Here is an 18,171-nt window from a genome sequence, read left to right on the forward strand (position 1 = left end):
GGTCTTAGCCCAGATTAAAGAGGAACCTTTTCAGGTATGCTTGAGCACATACTTAAGGTCAGCTACCACAACCTGAACCCATTTTAAGAATACTGAGGGACGTGAACTGCTTATCTGAAAGATTAGCTAACATATTTTTGTACCTTTCATGATAGGAAAAGTGTGACACAAGAACAAAATATTTTAAATTTTCCTAATCTGTATTTTAACCCTCTTCCTACTAGACCCTTAGTCTATGAGCTCTTTTTGGAATATTCTTTTGTATTTTGTCCTTATGCAGTCAGAACACTTTAGATAAAAACCGTTTTACGCAGTTTGCATATAATCTGCAAGGCCTTCCAAGCCTCCTTCACTATAGTATCGTTTTATAAATGCTATGTTAGCCACTCCTTCACCTTGTCAAGAAATGTGTTCGATATTCTACAAATATTTTGCACATTTTAGGTAATTTAATAATATCACTTGTTTTATAGTAATCTTTAGTCCAACTGAAATAACTCCCCCCCCCCTTGCACAGGATTCACAGCTAGTTGTTAGATGCTTGGGAAATAGGGCTGGCTGATGTCAGGTTTTCAATATCACAATGTATCACCAGCCAAAACAGTACAGTCTGGCAATTCACAACAATGTTGAAATAAGCTGCATTGACCCCAGCCCATAAGGGAGGGGCAGAGGCAGTTTCACCTCACGGGGCTGAGGTCAGTGTAGCTTGTTCCCAGTGCTGTGGGAGGAGTAAGTCCCTCCGTCCCCAACACTTGGTGTGGAGAGAACATGCACTGCCCAGCTGGGCGGGCACAAAGTTTTTCACCACCACCCCAGCTGCCCAAGCCCCATGTCTCTTCAGCTTGCGGGGGGTGCCTTATCGCACTGCATTGCCATAAGACCCCTCATCTGACTGCCTTTGCCCTGGTGGGTGGGGTCTGTCTTTCCTCCCAGGGTGTGGAGTAAAGATGCAGTGCACCTGTTGGGCCAGGAGAAAGAGAATCCCTTCTGCCAAGGTGGCACTGTGCCAAGGTGCCTGCCTCACCACCTTGGCATGGGTGGGCTACCTCTTTTGGGGTGCACAGCTGCCTGCCCCTCAACAGACAAGTCTAGCAGAGCACCCACCACGTCTCTACCTTGTGCGAGCCAGAGTGGGGCTCCCTTAAACTTCTCCGCTGCAGAGCAGGCAGCCAAGGGAGGAACAAGCTAGCTTGGCCTCAGTTGTTCGATGGCCAGAGTGCAATGATGGTTTCCACCTGATGGTATAAACTGCCACCAGTTCCCGGCTGCAGTTTTTCCTTTGGCACATACCAGTCCTGGGTGATGTATTGATATAGAAAACTCCTTTTGATCCAGGCTTTTAAAACAAAATTCTAGTGACATGTATAGTCATTTCAACAGGGAGGGAAAAAATGAGATTTCATAAGAAATCTGCAATTGTGAGGGTCAGGCAAAATCTGTTCAGAAGCTGAGAAATGCAGAGGGCTGTTTTCTCAAGTCAGAGCATGTTCTGCTTATTTCTCATCCTAATTAATTAGATTGCTTAATTTGCTTACAGCATTCTGGCAAGCCATTTGATTTTAAGAATATATCTGAGGGTGACTTACCATGAGCTTTGTTAAAAATGCTAAGATTTATTAGAGGGCATTCATTAACTTTTTAAAAGAAAAAAACATTAAGTATCACATGTATTTTTCAGTTCCTCTGATTTTAAGAACCCCCTGAAACCAGATTTCACCATAATGCTGCATAAAGTTTATTTCCTCCTGTCCTTCACAAAACATTACAAACCATGTAGAGCAGCATTTACAAGACTTACCTGATATTTTATCAAAATGTCAAAGAAGTCATCATCTGGTTCACTATTGCTACTGGCCATCAAGCGGCCAAGGACCGATTGACTGTTGCACTGATTAAGACGAAGTCCTGGTAAATCACTGGCATTGGCTCGCTGATCATCTAGACGTCTACTTTGAGAGCTAGCAAGAAGATCTAGAAATTCATCAGTGTGAGGTGAGACCATGGACGTAGAAAAGGCTGCAGAAAGATGAAGAAGAAAATAATTATGCTGCTTTTATTCTATTCTGTCAGAAGGTGGGAATTATACATTTTAAAATTAGTTACATTTTTTCAATGTTCTTGATGGTGCAGAAGAAGCTGTCACTGCCAGTCTGTTCCTGTCCTGGAAACAGTACCGTTGATCATCCATTCTGTTGCTCTGAAATCGACTTAGCAAGTCAAAGAACCCTTCATCTCCAGGCACATCAGGGCTGTTCTTTTAAGAAGTCAGATAAAAAAATAGTCAGGCCAAAGTTTTACTGGTTACTTTTGAAGACAATAGGGGAGATATTTCCTCTACCCATGTTACAAAAAAAAGCTATGCACAAATAAATAGCATGGGAAAGAGGGAGGGAAGAAGAGCCAATGAAGTAAAACAACACTTAGGACAGAAATTGATGCTAGTGTCTTAGCCTAACAAAGCCAGCTAATTGAGCAGCTGATACAGGTTTTATAATCAAATGTTTAGTTCTCCAACCCAACAAAATTTTCAAACTGATTTTTCCACCCGAATCCTAACCATGCTTATTCAGAAAATATCCACTGAGCTTGATAGGAATTGCTTCCTAAGAAGTATGCTTAGAATTACCTTCATCATGAGCATTAATCATGATGTTGCTAAGATTTTTTTTAACTCAAGCAAACAAGTTAAACCAATATGCTTTCAAAAACTATATTTTTAAGATTTCTTTCAAGCAATTAAATATTTATCCACAAATACCTTCTGTGAACTTAGTTGGTGGTCAATAGAATTACTAGCATCCTGAAGCACTTTAGAAGATGTGATGTTTTTGTATTTTTTGCCTTTTAATCGATTTACAAAGTGTAGTTTTGCTGAAGGTTTAGGAACTAGTGGTTTCTGTTTGGCCAGAATTTCACTGTTCCAGTCCTGAACCTAGAGAACAAGGGACAATGTATATCAAGAAACTATCCAGAAGAAAGTCTCTCATTAAGGCACAAAATACTACCTTCCTTAATTTTCACACTACTAACACTGAAGTGGCTGATTTGATTTGGGTCAATATATCCACAGAGCTTGAAAAATTCAAGTACCTCATATCAAAACAGGAAGATTTGTTATGGCAACAAATCCTACACTCTTGAAGTTCTAAGCAGCCTTCCAAAAGAACATTACAAGCAGTATCCACTACAACCTGTTTCACTATAATCGACATGCAAATTTTGGACAAGAGGGTGGTCACATTTTCCCAGGGACAAGATACTGCCGCTTTTAGTGTTTCTTTGTGACATTGTACTACATTCAGGAAAGTAGTATGGATCCCAGGTATTATTTAGCTATGCTAAACTAATTGTCCTGGATAACTTTTTAAGACCTAAAATTAAGTTCATGCAGTGATGCCAATTCCTTCTTCATTATACTAATTGTACATCACTTTTTCCCTGTTTAAATTAGCTCTGCCTCCTTAGATTGTTCCTGAACTACAGATACACACAAGTATTCTGAATTTTTAAATATCCCATTTCTGTTTACAGACAAGTGCAGCAAAAAAGGGAGACCCTAGGCAAATGGGGGGGGGGTGGAGGCACAAGGGGTGGCAGGAAGCAGAAGCAAAGAGGAGACAGTGGAACAATAGATTGAACTTCTATATTTTTAACTTTTTCTCCTACCCTTTGACTCCCTATGTATGGAGACTAAGGGTGGTATTCAACAAAGTTTTGCTTGTGGTAGGCCTACTGAAATTAATGGATCAAACTTAATCATGGTCACTATTTCAATGGGTCTACTATGACTAGAAATAGCTCAGGAAACAACCCTAAAACTGTGAACTTGGAATTCATTTTACCCATTTCTCAGCAAAGCTGCTGCTCATAATTTTTTAAAATATGCTGTCTGCATTTAATGTTTTTTGCTCCTCCCTGCTGGTAAGCAGGTGCAACACATCACAACCATTGGCTTAGTATTCTTTCCAAATCGGGGATCATGGTGAGTTTTTTGCTCAAAAAACAAGGATCCCTGAATTGAGTGATCTAATGACAATAGAACATTAACTAAGGCTCATTGTGATGTGTGAACAAAACCTTGGAAAGAAATTCAGAACATCAAACTGCATAGAAATCAGTTCCATCTTGTTTGGTATGTACCATACAGAACTCTTAGTACTGTTCTACTCATATATCTTCTCTCTCTTTCAGTGCTAGTTCTGGTATTTCCATGCAGCCATTTTCTGTAAACAATGGCTTAATAAATAACCCACAATACTCAATACAAAGGGAAGAAAAATATTTTCTATCCTTGATATGTAGTCAATCAACTAAATTTCTGCTTCAGTTCAGCTGATTTGGTCTACAGATCATAAACCAAATACAGCATAAGATTGACAACCTCAGGGGAGGAGGAGAAGGCTATAGATGCACACACAAGTGGTGCCATTTATTGCCAATCAATCAGAAATAGTTAAAAATACAGATTTTGATTCTCTCATTTTTTTACCAAAATCACTTCCTGCATAACTTGTTCTGGCTAGCTAACATCCAAAGGTAGTTGACATTGCAGAGGACTGGTCAGTGAGGAACACTGCTGCCAGAGACCTGACCCCCCCCCCACTAGGAGAGAGAGGAACAAAGCAGGGAGGTCAACACTGTCTGGACACGTAGATGGGAGTACCACAACCTCCACATCTCCTCCCCCTATAGCTTGAATCAGGCCTGGCTCTAGGGGTAGTCTCGGTGGTGCAGGGCGCTAGGCTGGTAGGGGGGCGCTGCGCGGCAAAGCCGCGCGGAAGCTGCACTACACCCACCCACCAGGGCGGGGCGCCGGAGTGATCACGGCGCCAGGGCGCCTGACCTGCTTGAGACGGCCCTAGCTTGCTTGAATGACAATTAAGACTAATGTGCTGAATCCATATTAAGTTAATGCCTAGCTGAATTCCATTTCCAGTAAAATCAGTGGGAGCTAATGTAGTCCGTATCCAACCCATGAAATATGTTCAGCCAGTCACCAACCTTTTCAGGAGTAAGCTTCATAAGTTCCATGTTTTCCATACTATGGCGACGACCTACTCGGGGTCTTGCACCTTAACGATAGAAAAATAGTTTATTCTGAAGGAAAGCTTCATAACAAGTACAATGAGGGTAAATTACCTGGACCTTCTAAAGTCTAATGACCAACTACTTGAGACTAATAATTGAATTAGAACTTGCCTACATGCAAGGTAAGATTTTATTAAATTATGTATTTATTTCCCACTTTTCACCTGAAGGTCCCAAAGCCGGTTACAGCATAATATAACAATTTGGAATGACTTACAACCATAAAAACAAGGTGGCTCCTAAAAACATAAACCTCAAGTGTCAAAATCCAAGGTGCAGCTTCAGCACTCTCTGAAAGCTGTATAATGAAGTTGCCAGATACAACTCAATGGGGAGCTCCACAGCTTAACAGCCACCACAGAGAATGCCACAGGCCACCACCACCCCAAGCCTCAGATTGTGGAGGAACTACCAAGAGTACCCCCTCTGCTAATCTCAGCAGGGTCTGTGAGGAATGAGGCAGTCTTTCAGATATTTAGGGAATTTTGTGTGTGTGTGTGTGTGTGTGTGGTGTTGGGGTTGAAGGGCACTCTACAGTGGATTTCAGCGGGGGGGGGGGGGAATCACCAATAATTATCTCCTAGTTCTGCTGAGGGACTCCAATGTATAGGTGTGCTTATAAAAGAAAAATGGCTTGTGGTTTTTTTAAAAAAAATTCTAAAACCAGAATACAAGAACAAACAGTATTTGAAGATTAAGGATTGCAAAACTTTTCCCCCATTGCATTGCAAATACACAGTCTTGTAATTTCCCCAAGTAAAATGAGAGGTATATCCCACCTATCTATCAGTGTTGAAGATTAATTAAGATAAATCTTAATACATAATCATGGAAGTTTATACTTACCATTCACGCTATGATCTAGAATTTGATTTTCTGTCATCATTGAACTGTTTGTGCTGAAACTTAGGCCAAGCACCATTTGTAGATCTGAGAGGTTAAGTTTAGCTGTTAGTTCTCCAGTTTTATCTCCCACCTGCAATCAAAAGCATTTCGTAATTTCATATCCATACTGAACAAGTTCCTGTATAAACTATCCATAAATATGTGAAACCCAGTCCTTGAACTTCTGAGGTGGCTTCCATTTTGAGTTTCCCTATTGCATTGAGGCTTCTGTATTCGGTTTTCAGTTTTCAAACATTTCGAAACTCAAACGGTCTTCCGGAATGGATTACGCTCGAAAACCAAGGTTCCACTGTATATGCATACTTATTTTTATAAAAGAGTATACCACGAACAACTTGGAATATGACCACATACCTCTCTCGAAATGTCTAAATGCTTTTCAGCATAGTGCATAGCTTGTTCATGGTTCCCCAGGGCTGTGTATGCATTCCCCAAACTCCAGCACGCTCTTCCTTCACCAATTCTGAAACACAGTTCAACAGCATGACACTTATTAAATGCTCCATACATTAGCTTTCTAACTGACTTAAACCAGTAAGGACCCATTCCACACTAGTCAGTTTATACGCCACAGTAAACCAGTTAATAGTTTAATGCTAATGCACTTTTCTGTGCCACTTTGTACTCCCCACTAGCACGTGAGAAAACAAACCACTATCAGCCAAGAAGTAAGAATATAAGAGCCTGAAGCATCAGGCTAATCCTTTATCTAGTCCAGCATCCTGTTCTTGCTAGCCAACTAGATGCCTGTGGGAAACCTTTCAGCAGGATCTGAGCACAATAACATTCACTCCTCCTGCAGTTCCCAGTAACTGATATTCAGAACCATTACTGCTTCCAACCATGTATAGCCGCCTTGGCTAGTAGCCATTGATAGTCCTACCCGCCATGAATCTGTCTAATCTTTTAAAACCACCCACGTTGGTGGTCATCACTGCCTCCTGTGGGAGCAAGTTCCATAGTTTAACTATGTGCTGTGTGAAGGAGGACTTTCTTTTATCTGCCCTTAATCTTCCAACATTCAATTCTAGTGTTATCAAAGAGGGACAAACACTTTTCTCCATCCACTTTCTTCACTCCCCACCCATTCAAGCATCCTGAGCATGCAGGCATAACTGTTCTTCCCTCAAAGAATGGGTCCTTTCTAAGGATGTTTTCCTCTTCTTCTGACACTCTCCTTCCCAGAAATTCTCATTCTCCCTGACAGCAGGACAGCTCTCAGTGTGGGAGTGGGACACAACTATAGTATCCCTGCATGTCTCATTCATGGAGTTTTCTGCCTCTCTTAGCTTTCCTGGTCTGCCACCTTAGCTTCAAGGGAATGAGCTTGTTCCAAGAGAACCAGGAGCTCATTGCACTTTGGACACACCCGTGACTTCTGTCCAAAAGGGAGATAGCTGTACATGTGACAAGACAGTGTAAAACACTGGAAAGCCCCCACACCCCTGCTGACATTCCAGTTGCAGGGGTTACTTTTATTGAGAGTTCAGGTTTACTTTAGCTAAAGGAAAGGAGGGGCAGAGTCCTGTGCCCTGGCCTCCTTGCCCTGCTGCTAAACCTGCACATCTGCTTAACTCACCTTGATGCTTTGTCAGCTGGGGCTCCCTCTAGCTCACTAGGTTGCTACAAATTTACATGCCTAGCTTTCTTCCAGCTACTGTAGTAGTCAATGAAGTCAGGAGGTGTGGCTCAAATTTAGTTAGCCCCCTAGGAATGGGGAGAGAACAATGGACAGTGGCTGTTGAATCAACTATGTAGTCCTCTAAGTGGTGCAGCACTGAAACGGCTGGCACATTTGCAAAGCTAAGCAGCATCCAGTATAGTTTCAGATAGGAGAAGGATCATGTGTTGAGATTCTTTGCATTGCAGGGGGTTGGACTAGAAGACCCTCAGGGTCCCTTCCAACTCTACAATTCTGTGATTCCTTGGGAGATAGGCTTCCCTCCCTTCCTGAGAGGCAGTCCTGTTTACACGCTCTTGGTAATGCTACTGAACAAAGCTAACGTAAATGAATTGGTTCTCAGTAACAAAACAGCAGTTTCAAAACATAGAATGGAGTTTATATTCAATTTGAATATACAAAATCTCATTAATGCACAATTTCAATTAAAAGTCCTAAAGCTACATAATACAAAGCTTAGTGACAGAAAGTTGGCTAATCCCACTGCAAATCTCGCAAATTTTAAAAATAATTATTGTTTATTAAAGTTTCCAGAGTTGCATTTAGATATTGAACTAGGTGAGCCCCAGGTTTTTTTTTCTAAAGTAGCAGGTCAAAAAGCACAAGTTACTGCACAAAACTGAAGGGAATTTTCAAAAGAGTTTATGATATGGCATGGTCACCTACAGTTCAAAAGGGTGGAGAGGAAAATCCCACGGGGCAAGGGGCAGATTCTTAGGCATGCATAGTGTAGTTCTTTGTACCTTTGTCTATTTGAATATGACAATTATTCTATAGGAACTTAATTTTATACCCTGAAAAAGATCTCTCTCTTGTTAATGAACAGTGGACTTTTAAAAGCCTTACCTATCATTCAGTTCTTCAGCAATTGCCAAGTGTTTCAGATGATAATCGATAGCCTTTTCATAGTCTTGAAGTAAAGTATATGTATTCCCAAGGCTGTAGCAAGCTTGTGCTTCTACAGCCCGGTCTGTAAGCTGTCTGGCGAGCTGCAGTGTTTTTCTAAAAGTACAAACAGCTAGAAATAATCTTCGCTTACATGAACAACACTGTATCTGCACATAGTTCAAGTGGCTCTCAATGTTTAATATACAAATATAATCCTATACAAAGCTAATTATTTCCCCATTTCCAAAACAGTATTTTTCCTTAGACAAATACAAACCTATATATGCATAAACAAACATACAATGGGTCTTTATCAATCAATCTCTATTGTTTAGACTAGGAGTCACAACAAAGAAATAAATTAAATAATAAAAACTTCAACAAAACAATTTAATTTATTTATCATGCTACTGAGAGGGCAGAAAACTGGCTCAAACTTTAGAAGCTGCCAAAGTAAATATCACCACTGCCAACAGGGTCACCCTACTTTGCAGTTCAGACCAATTAGGTTTCCCATCAACAGCTAGATCTAAGGATTTTATATAAACTGCAGAAAAAAACAGGTCAATCAAATAATGGGGTACATTTTCCACAGAACCAGTGCTGCAGTCTAAACCCATAGGGTAAGAACACAGAAACACAGGAAGGCAGACCATTGGTCCATGTGGCTCAGGGCTTGTCTACAGTGAATGGCAGCAGCTCTTCCAAGGTTCCAGGCAGAGGAGATTACCAGTCTTATTGGGAAATGCTAGGCATTAAACCTTGGACCTTCTGCACACACAAGCAGATGCTCTACCATTGACCATTCCCAAAATACCAGTATTTTCCTAAAATGATATTCTAAAACATCTGTCATTTTGTTAGATCCTTAGAGCATTAAAAAATGTAAGAAGAGATTGCTGAATCAAGCCAATGGCCCATCTTGTCCACCACTCTGTTCTCACAGTGGCACAGATGGTTTATATGTTCTAATAAAAACTGATTTTGAGGATCTTAATTTTCAAGGGGGGAATGCCAATACTGACCTTTTGAAAAGGTATTAACTAAACTCAGGAAAGAGAAGACAACCAATCAATATTCAAATAAAACATCTAAATCTGAAAGTAGCTTCAGATTTGGAATTAGAAATAGAAAATCCAGGCTCACACAAATATAATATTCTCTGGGTGGTCCAGGGCAAGTTATATCTTAAGTCTAACATACCTACCAGATAGGCTAAAATCTGAAGGAAGGATTATAAATTTATAATGAAAACTAGAAGGATTGGAAAACTTATGATAATACTCTGGTTAGGTATTAAACAATACATTGACTAACTTGTAGTATTCGGCAGCAGTTTCAAATTCTCCAAGGAAAATATAAGCATTTCCAAGATTGCTGTAGGCTCTTCTTTCAGCAGCTCTATCACCAAATTCTTTTGCAATTAAAAGGCGCTGAAAAATAAAGGTTCTGTTGTCAAATACTGTGAATTTCTGATAGACAACTACCTCCTCTGGAATAGTTAGGAACCCATATGCCCACTACTGTATCCTGAAAGAAGGAAGACTAACTCCTGCAAAATTCCAAGTAAAGCAACTTTTAAATTCTCAAGTCTGCTGTTTATAATGGTTCATACTGATATCCAGTAAGTAGTTGTGAAGTGTAAAAGGATGGAATTCAATATGTAGCACAAAATTTTAGAATCCCAGGTTACTGATTTCAAATAAACCTTAATGTGGGTTTCATTCAGTAAAAAATTCAGCTATTTCTGCAGAACATACATTGTTACAGATTCTTTGTAAAGAGGTATCCTGAATAAACTATCTTTCATCACTAGGAGTTAGCAGATGATAATAATAGTACTGTAATAGTAGAAATAATAAAAATCTGTTTTTTAAATGGCAGGTGCAGAATACATCATGCTGGAAACTATCACCATATTCTGGCGTGCCATGCACATAACACCAAGCCAAGGTTTCTTCAGCCAAAGAGTGGATTGTCTGAACCCATCCCAGTTGACTAACAATTGTTTATTTTCTGGCAATAAATCACAGTGTAAAGCCATGGTTTGTTCTTGGCTTATAGACTTGTTTAGACTATTGTGTGGCATTATGTCTGAACCGAAAAGTCTTTGGCCATGCCACCCCAGATGCTCATCAATCTATACAGCAAAGCAAGAGCAGTCAGAAAACAAACCAAGATGGGAAAAACAAGTCACAGCTCTGCAGGATGACTTCTGGTTTGATGAAACAAACCATGGCTTAGTGTTATGCGTGAACACAGCACTCTCCTGTACCTGCTCATGGGCAGTGACGGCACTCCTGAAGTTGCCCAGAAGATAATGAGTATTCCCCAGGTTTCCATAGGCACGTCCCTGGGCTGCCCTATCACCCAGCTCTGTCACTATTGTCAAGTTCTCCCTATTTAACAGGGAAACAAAATAAAAACAATTAAAAGGTTTATGTTAGAAATGCATAACAATTAGCAACCATTAAGGTGGCTGCTCTTCCTGCTCATGGAACTGACACGATGACCACAATACATTAATAACTTTTGCTAGAAGCCATCAATATTAGGTGGTTTAATGCTTTCACCCTCACAAGAGCCCTGATCCAAAGTTGTCATTTTATTGCCTCCCAGAGACAGGAAGAGGGGCCTAACCCATAGGCGGTGACCACTTTGCACATGTTCAACAGATGTGCGACTGCCAACATGTGTGTACTTGTCGACCTGGAAGAGGGCATAACAGTGCAAGCCAGGCTTACAGGTGAAACTTGGAAAATTAGAATATCGTCGAAAAGTGCATTTATTTCAGTAATGCAACTTAAAAGGTGAAACCAATATATGAGATAGATGCATGACATGCAAAGCAAGATATGTCAAGCCTTTATTTGTTGTAATTATTTGTCGTTAAGCAGGTCAATTATAAATGGAATGTAATTAATGAAATATAACAGCGATGTTTATTTTTGTTTATTTTTGTATTATTGTAACTATTTGTTTTATTACTATGGAATTTCCAAAAGAAAGCATTTGTAAAAATTAAAAATAAAATAATAAGTTGCATTACTAAAATAAATGCACTTTTCGACGATATTCTAATTTTCCGAGTTTCACTTGTATGTGCGCTCAAGCTAGAAACAGAACCCTGCACAAAATGGTTGACACCTATGCCAAGAGATTCTGGAGGCTTACAAACGTGTGGTCAGTTTGTTGAAGAGCAGAAATTCACCAAAACAGAATTCCATTTTCCACCTCTCTGCATTGCGATAGTCAGGAAAAATAGGGAGATAGGCAGAGGAAGCCATCAGTTATTAGTGGCTTTCCCATGCAAAAAACATATGAATTAGGCTTGTAAAAGTAGGATGCTACACACACTAAAGATTCAGAGGATGGCGTTTCTGATGAGAACAACACGGTCTATTTAACTCTATTGTTTTATACTTATTTTTTTCCACATTACAACCTGGTTCATTATCAGCTCATGGAAGTGTACATTTTTGCTAAAAACGTGGAAGAGCATAAACAAAATGAAAGCAATTTTGCTTCTCTTTGGGTACTGTTAAAGTTCCTACACACAAAAAAATTCATTTTCCTCCCTCATAAATATATGCTCATGGTTCAAAATGGGATGTGTGTCACCAGACTGAAGCCAAATACTGTTGAAACCACTGGTCAGAAGATCTCATGACTTGGGATAGGAAAGTATTGATGGAGTTCAAATGGGAGTCACATGCAGCACTTTTCCATAAAAGGCTATATTTATTTTTCTTCCAAATTTAGTGAAACAACCTCAAACTGAAATGCATTTAATGTGTGATAGCCCTTGCAGATTATTAAGAAGCAACAACCCATATACTGTAGTTTTGACCTGACAAGCCTTCATTGGCTTCTGGTACTGTTCCAGGTACAATGCAGGACTAAGTTTGGTAACTAATAAAATCTTGAACAAAACAGTACATACCATTGTGACTGCTATGATAAACTAAAAGTGTGTACTACACTGTGCTCTCTGTGAATTACCGCATTTTTCAGTCTATAAGATGCCCCTATGTATAGATGTCCCCTATTTTGGGGGACTCATATTTAAGAAAATTGGGGGGGGGGATGGCCAGTTTATAAGATGCCTCCTAATTTTTGACATTTTTAAGGAGAAAAACCTAGTCTTATACACGAAAAAATGTGGTAATTTCATTTTGAAAAGGCACATAAACAGCTTTTATGACAGTTACTCGATAACTGTTGACACTTCCCTCCTTAGAAATTCATCAGCAAGTGCATTTTTATTGGCCAGAATTAAGCTGCTGCAACTGGAGAGACAAGAGGAAGAGTTAAAATTCTAAACACGAGTTTCATCTGAATGTTTCATATGTTCTATTTTTGAAATTTATTTTTGTGTTTGAACTTCAACTAATTTTCAGACAAAAAGAGCTTATTATATAGAGAAGGGGAAATAGAAACATAGTTTTGAAAGCATGTCTAATATAAAGCACATTTTAAAGGGTTATAAATACTATTTTAAGCTACATCAACTCTGCTTCCAATAATAGTTCTCCCCGCTCCCTTTGTTACTTACTCATAATAATCTGCAGCTTTCCGCAATGCAGCTTTAACATCATCTGGAAACTCTCCTGGATCATGGGTACCTGCACAGGCTACACTTTTACCCTTGGAGTGATATACATTTCCAAGGTTATAAAGTGCTCTTGCTTCTCCAACCTAAAGAAGAAAAGGCTGGAATTGAATTTCAAACTTACTGCCTTATGAATGTTTTCAGCCAGACATATAAAAGCACATTTCTCAACTATTCAACAATGGATGTCTTCCCGTTTATACAAAACAATCATTCCTTTCCTGCAATTCTGATGAGCCATTTCACCACAGCATTCCCCAAGAAGGCTCACTATATTTGCAAAAATGTTTTATCAGGAGCCACATCTGCAGACTACAGGAACTCCACAGAGACCTCTTTTAATGATCCAAACACATGCTACCTTAATCGGTAGGCACATAACTTTCTTTTTAGACTATCAAAACAAGTTCTCAGGAACGTGCAGGTGCTACCAAGCACTTGGCAGATTCCTACACCTATTTGTGTTTAACAAAGACGAATGGCACAAGAAGAGATTAAGAAAAGCAAAATGGTGAAGGGTGTTTAAGACCAGTCTGGATTGGTACCCAGTTTTCCATAAAGGTTACAGAGAGCTAGAATCAGATGCCCTTTTGTTCTCTAGACAGCAAATGTATTATTAGGACAGAGACGGTAAATGTGGTACCCTCCCGATTGTGTGGATTGAAACTCCCAATGGAGCAGGAGGGGCAAACGGTGGTATAGAGAGAATGAGTAGGATTTTAACAAGCTCTAAGAGGAGGATTGGCAAGCAAAGCAAGTAGGACTGGATCCCCTACTGTATAAATAAATGCATAAATAAATGGAAGGGTAAAAATAAAACACATTTCCACTCTAGTGACCTTTATTTGGAGGAAGATCACTGGCAGAGGTTGTGTGAGAAGATGCTGCTGTGATCTTCTGGACAAAGTGTTTAGAGGAACTTTCCTGGGGAAAACTTTCCTGGGGAACTTAACAAAATTGGAATCACTTGAACCAAATAAATCTTTAGCTATAGCATTGTTTAAAAGAACACTTTTTGTTTCTCCCCCCCACACACACACACTTAACAGTGCTAAATATAGCAAGTGTTTTACCTTGTCTCTTAGCTCTCTAGAAATGTCGAGGTGCCTCTGACAGCGGACAATTGCTTCTTCATAATTTCCAAGGACCTTTAAGGTATTTCCCAAGTTTCCACTTGCTTTAGCTTCTCCTAACTGGTCCCCAATGGTCCTGAAAATCGAAAGAAATATGAACTCATTTCTGCCACTTTTATAACGTATGTGGACTTCAACCTATCTTAAACAGAAATATTTTCCTATTAAAAATCTACATTAGTTACCACATGTTCATTACAATTTGAACAGACTTGAGTCCCATCCTAAATATGTTTACTCAGCATTAAGCCTTATTTATGTATTTTAGACAACCCATGATAACATTAATTCCAGCTAGTGGCTTAGCAAAGACTGCTTGGAGATATTTTAACATTGGTCAAACTGCTACAATGTTATGGCTCCAATTCTAAATGCTCTCACTAGGATGTTAAGAACTACTGAAAACAAGAGGACTTGTACATGTGCATAGTATTGCACTGTAAATGTACTGTAATTTAGAATTCAATTACAGTGGTGCCTCGATTTATGAATTTAATCCGTTCCGAAGGCACCTTCGTAAGTCGAAAAATTCGTAAGTCGAAAAACACCATTGGAAACACGATTTTCCATAGGAATGCATTGAAAACGAAAAAATTCGTAAGTCGAAGCAACCCTATCTAAAAATTCGTAAGCCGAAAAATCCCTATCTAAAACCGCTGCGGTTCCCCCCCCCCCCCGATGTCGAGGCGTTTGTAAGCGTGCGGCCATTACCCCCATTCGTAAGTCAGAAAATTCGGTTGTTGAGTCGTTTGTAAGTCGAGGTACCACTGTACAACTTGGTGCAGCTAGGTAATTTTATACCCTGAACTTAATGATCTTACTGGGGGTGGGGGTGGATTTAGAAAGCTATGTGTATTACTTCAATTTTGAAGTGTACAACATTTCTCTTTTCCCTGACTCCCTGCCACCACTCTATGCTTTACCACTGCTTCTACATTTCTATTACATTAGCACAAAAATCAAACTAAAGCTTCTTCTGTCCTCATGCTAAACACATTTACTTGAGAATAAGCACCATTTTATTGTAGAAAAATACATTCTTAAAGTAAAAGTAAAAAAAATGAGAATATGTCACTATCTACATGCCCAGCTGGGCACCCCATCTATACAATGTTTGCAAAAATAAGAAGAATGCTGAGGCAACCAGCCTCAGTCCTGCTGGGAGCTAACATGCCCATGCCAGCTCAGGTCTTGTTCTGAGACCTCCCTGCCTTTATCCCAAATCATCTGCAGCTCTTGATGTTCACTAAGGGACCTGGGCTTAGAAAAACTAATGATTATTTTTTAAAACAACAATGAGAAGAATGAATAACATACTTACCTGCCTGATGGATATGGTATAAACTGCATTTATATATTTATTTTTTCTTTATGTAGTACTTTACTGGCTGCCAATCTTATGCTGTGCCAGTTTGTTTCTTTGAAGTATAATATTGTTTTGAGAGTAAAACAGTATGTGTTTTAAAATTTAATGAAGATTAATTAACACCACAATATTAGTGTCAGGAAACCCTTTTTTGAAAAAAACTAATTTTCAGTGGATATTTTACACAATGCTTTCTAAGGTTGTATTTTCAGATATGCAGGTGGCAGAAGGAAGATTAGTTATACACAACTAATACAAATTAAGACCCGAGACAAATTAAGTGTGTATTAGTGACCACACATGCCTTGCTTATACAATACCCTGGGCACATCTGTAGCTGCTCTCATGAAATCCTATTAGCATATTTCATCACATAATTAGCAGAAATTAGCCTAAGAAATTTCTGTTGACAGAATTATACCCAGCAACCTTCCATTATCATGTGTTCAATATATGGTCAAGTATATCTGGTCAATTTCACTGAACAAAGTTTATTCACAAACAGAAAAATTAATTGCTATGTAGAGGATCCTGAAGGAATCAAAATCTAAAGTTACCTTGCAAGGGTTAAATCATGGTGGTGATACTCCAAAGCTTTTGTGTATTCATGCAAGTAGAAATAGGCATTGCCCAGCTGGCTGTAAATTGCACTGAGGGTTTTCAAGTCTTCTGTTCCAACCTGAACTGCTGCTTCAAAGAAAGAGACACCAGCTCGACAATCCCCTGCTTTACACAACCGCTCCCCTTCCAAGGCAAGCTCCAGGCAAGAAGCTTCCATTCTGCAGAGATGGAATGCAAGACGCCATGAGTTCCAATATACTGCTATTCCTTGCAGCTGTCATTAAGACCTACCTAAAACCCACACAAAATCCCTTGCTAGGCACTTTTACTTAAACATAGATAAAATATGCTTAGTTCAAGTGCACACTTAAGCACTCATATGATTTTGCAAAATTAAAATTAAGTTCCAATTATGTTAGAACAGCTGATGCCCTTATTACATATACATTATTATACAAAGCAGAGGGTGTGGTTGCAGCAGCAATCCTAAGCAGCCCATATACTTAATTAACATGTTTGGTAGCCCACCCAACACATCATTAGTCATTTTGCAGCTCACCAATAACCTGAAAAAAGAGGTTAAGTATCTGTTTTTCACTAGAAAACAATCCACACCTATTTACTTGGAGGAGCTTCTTTCAGCACATGCAACCAGAAATATGACTTATTTACTGTACTAGCTTCCCAGTTAAGGACCTTATAGTGCAGCCCATTTCACACAACAGAGGCAAGGGTTGATTTCCAACCCAGTAATGGTTATTTTCAAAGCTGCATTTCAGTTCAATTGACTGGACTGATGGTTGAATATCTCTGTGCCTGTCCTGCATAACCAGACAACACTGCTTCATGTTTTAAGCTACCAAAAAGACCTTAATCAAGCAGTTTTAGCAGTGGTAAGCATAGAGTACAAAACTGTAGTGCAGAGCAAAAAGTTGCAGTTCATGCATTTGTAAGGCCCCTGGTATACAATGTCTATTTGGGTATGTCTTGACTGTGCACGATGTATGCCTAGTTGTGGAAGAAGTTCTCTCCCTCACCCCTCTCCACCCAATGGAATAAATGAGACGATATATATTGGGGAAAGAGTATGGAAAGGAAGGGTTGAAAGGGTTAAATCTCCTCTTCCTGAGCACCACAGTCCCACTCTTCAACATAGCTAAACAAGAACTGTGGGTGACCTAAATCACTGATATCCTACCCCCTGCTGCTGCCACCACCTGTCCTGTCTGGTTTGGACCTTACTAGACTGCTGTGTTGCATGCTTTGACTTGCTCTGTTATGTTGCGACTTCAACACAGAAACACGGAAAGTGGAAAGAAGATCATGAATCTCTTAGCTGATGAATCTCAAGTGCCTATGTGATTTAAGATAAACATTAAGTGTACCACCAAAATATACCATCTATGTATTTAATTCCAGATTCCTGGTTGCAGTGTTGGGCTTTTATAATAAGAAACTGAGTGCATGTTTTGGCACCTATGCAAGCTCTTAAAATCAGAGGTGCTGCCTCCCATCTTCTCTGAAAGAGTGCTGACAGTTACCCTGTTTTTATTTATTTGGGGTGGGGGAAACACACATGGAAGATATGCATAGCTAGCAATACCGATGCTGTATTAGAACTGGTTGCATGATTGCTTCAAAATAAAGATTCTGGCCTGAATTTCCAGAACAGGCAAGTTAACAAGTTTGGTGATATTGTATTAACATGAGGTGTATTTATAGGGTTTAAAAAAAAAAAGCAAAAAGGGTCTTTTCATTTAGAAAGCATAATCCTTGCACTCAGGCCCCTAATGTGTCATTCTGATATTCAATAATGTTTAGGTTCTCAGCTCTTATCCAGCCAACTTTCACACATAAATATTCTTGGATTCAACCTTTACAAGGAGAAAGAACGAGTTATTTGTGCCAGTTGGACTGCAGTTCTCTTGGGTAA

At 39.4% G+C, this 18,171-nt stretch overlaps 1 protein-coding gene across 8 annotated transcripts in view; it reads right to left on the reverse strand.

Annotated features, from left to right (window-relative positions):
- GPSM2 (G protein signaling modulator 2) overlaps positions 1-18,171 on the reverse strand; it is a 34,612-nt gene that overhangs the window by 1,024 nt on the left and 15,417 nt on the right. For 7 of the 8 annotated variants that reach the window (XM_035123215.2, XM_035123216.2, XM_035123210.2 and 4 more), the window contains 12 exons: positions 16,235-16,456; positions 14,252-14,387; positions 13,122-13,264; positions 10,842-10,965; positions 9,884-9,999; positions 8,525-8,680; positions 6,352-6,460; positions 5,938-6,067; positions 5,005-5,075; positions 2,762-2,935; positions 2,107-2,257; positions 1,802-2,019 (listed from right to left, as the gene is read on the reverse strand). In XM_035123215.2, the coding sequence (XP_034979106.1) occupies positions 1,802-2,019; positions 2,107-2,257; positions 2,762-2,935; positions 5,005-5,075; positions 5,938-6,067; positions 6,352-6,460; positions 8,525-8,680; positions 9,884-9,999; positions 10,842-10,965; positions 13,122-13,264; positions 14,252-14,387; positions 16,235-16,456 (1,750 nt within the window). The remainder of the gene's footprint in view (positions 1-1,801; positions 2,020-2,106; positions 2,258-2,761; positions 2,936-5,004; positions 5,076-5,937; positions 6,068-6,351; positions 6,461-8,524; positions 8,681-9,883; positions 10,000-10,841; positions 10,966-13,121; positions 13,265-14,251; positions 14,388-16,234; positions 16,457-18,171) is intronic. The other variant, XM_035123218.2, reaches the window with a different exon arrangement.

The sequence above is a fragment of the Zootoca vivipara genome, chromosome 7, assembly GCF_963506605.1.
Source record: "Zootoca vivipara chromosome 7, rZooViv1.1, whole genome shotgun sequence".
NCBI classification, from domain to species: Eukaryota; Metazoa; Chordata; class Lepidosauria; order Squamata; family Lacertidae; genus Zootoca; species Zootoca vivipara.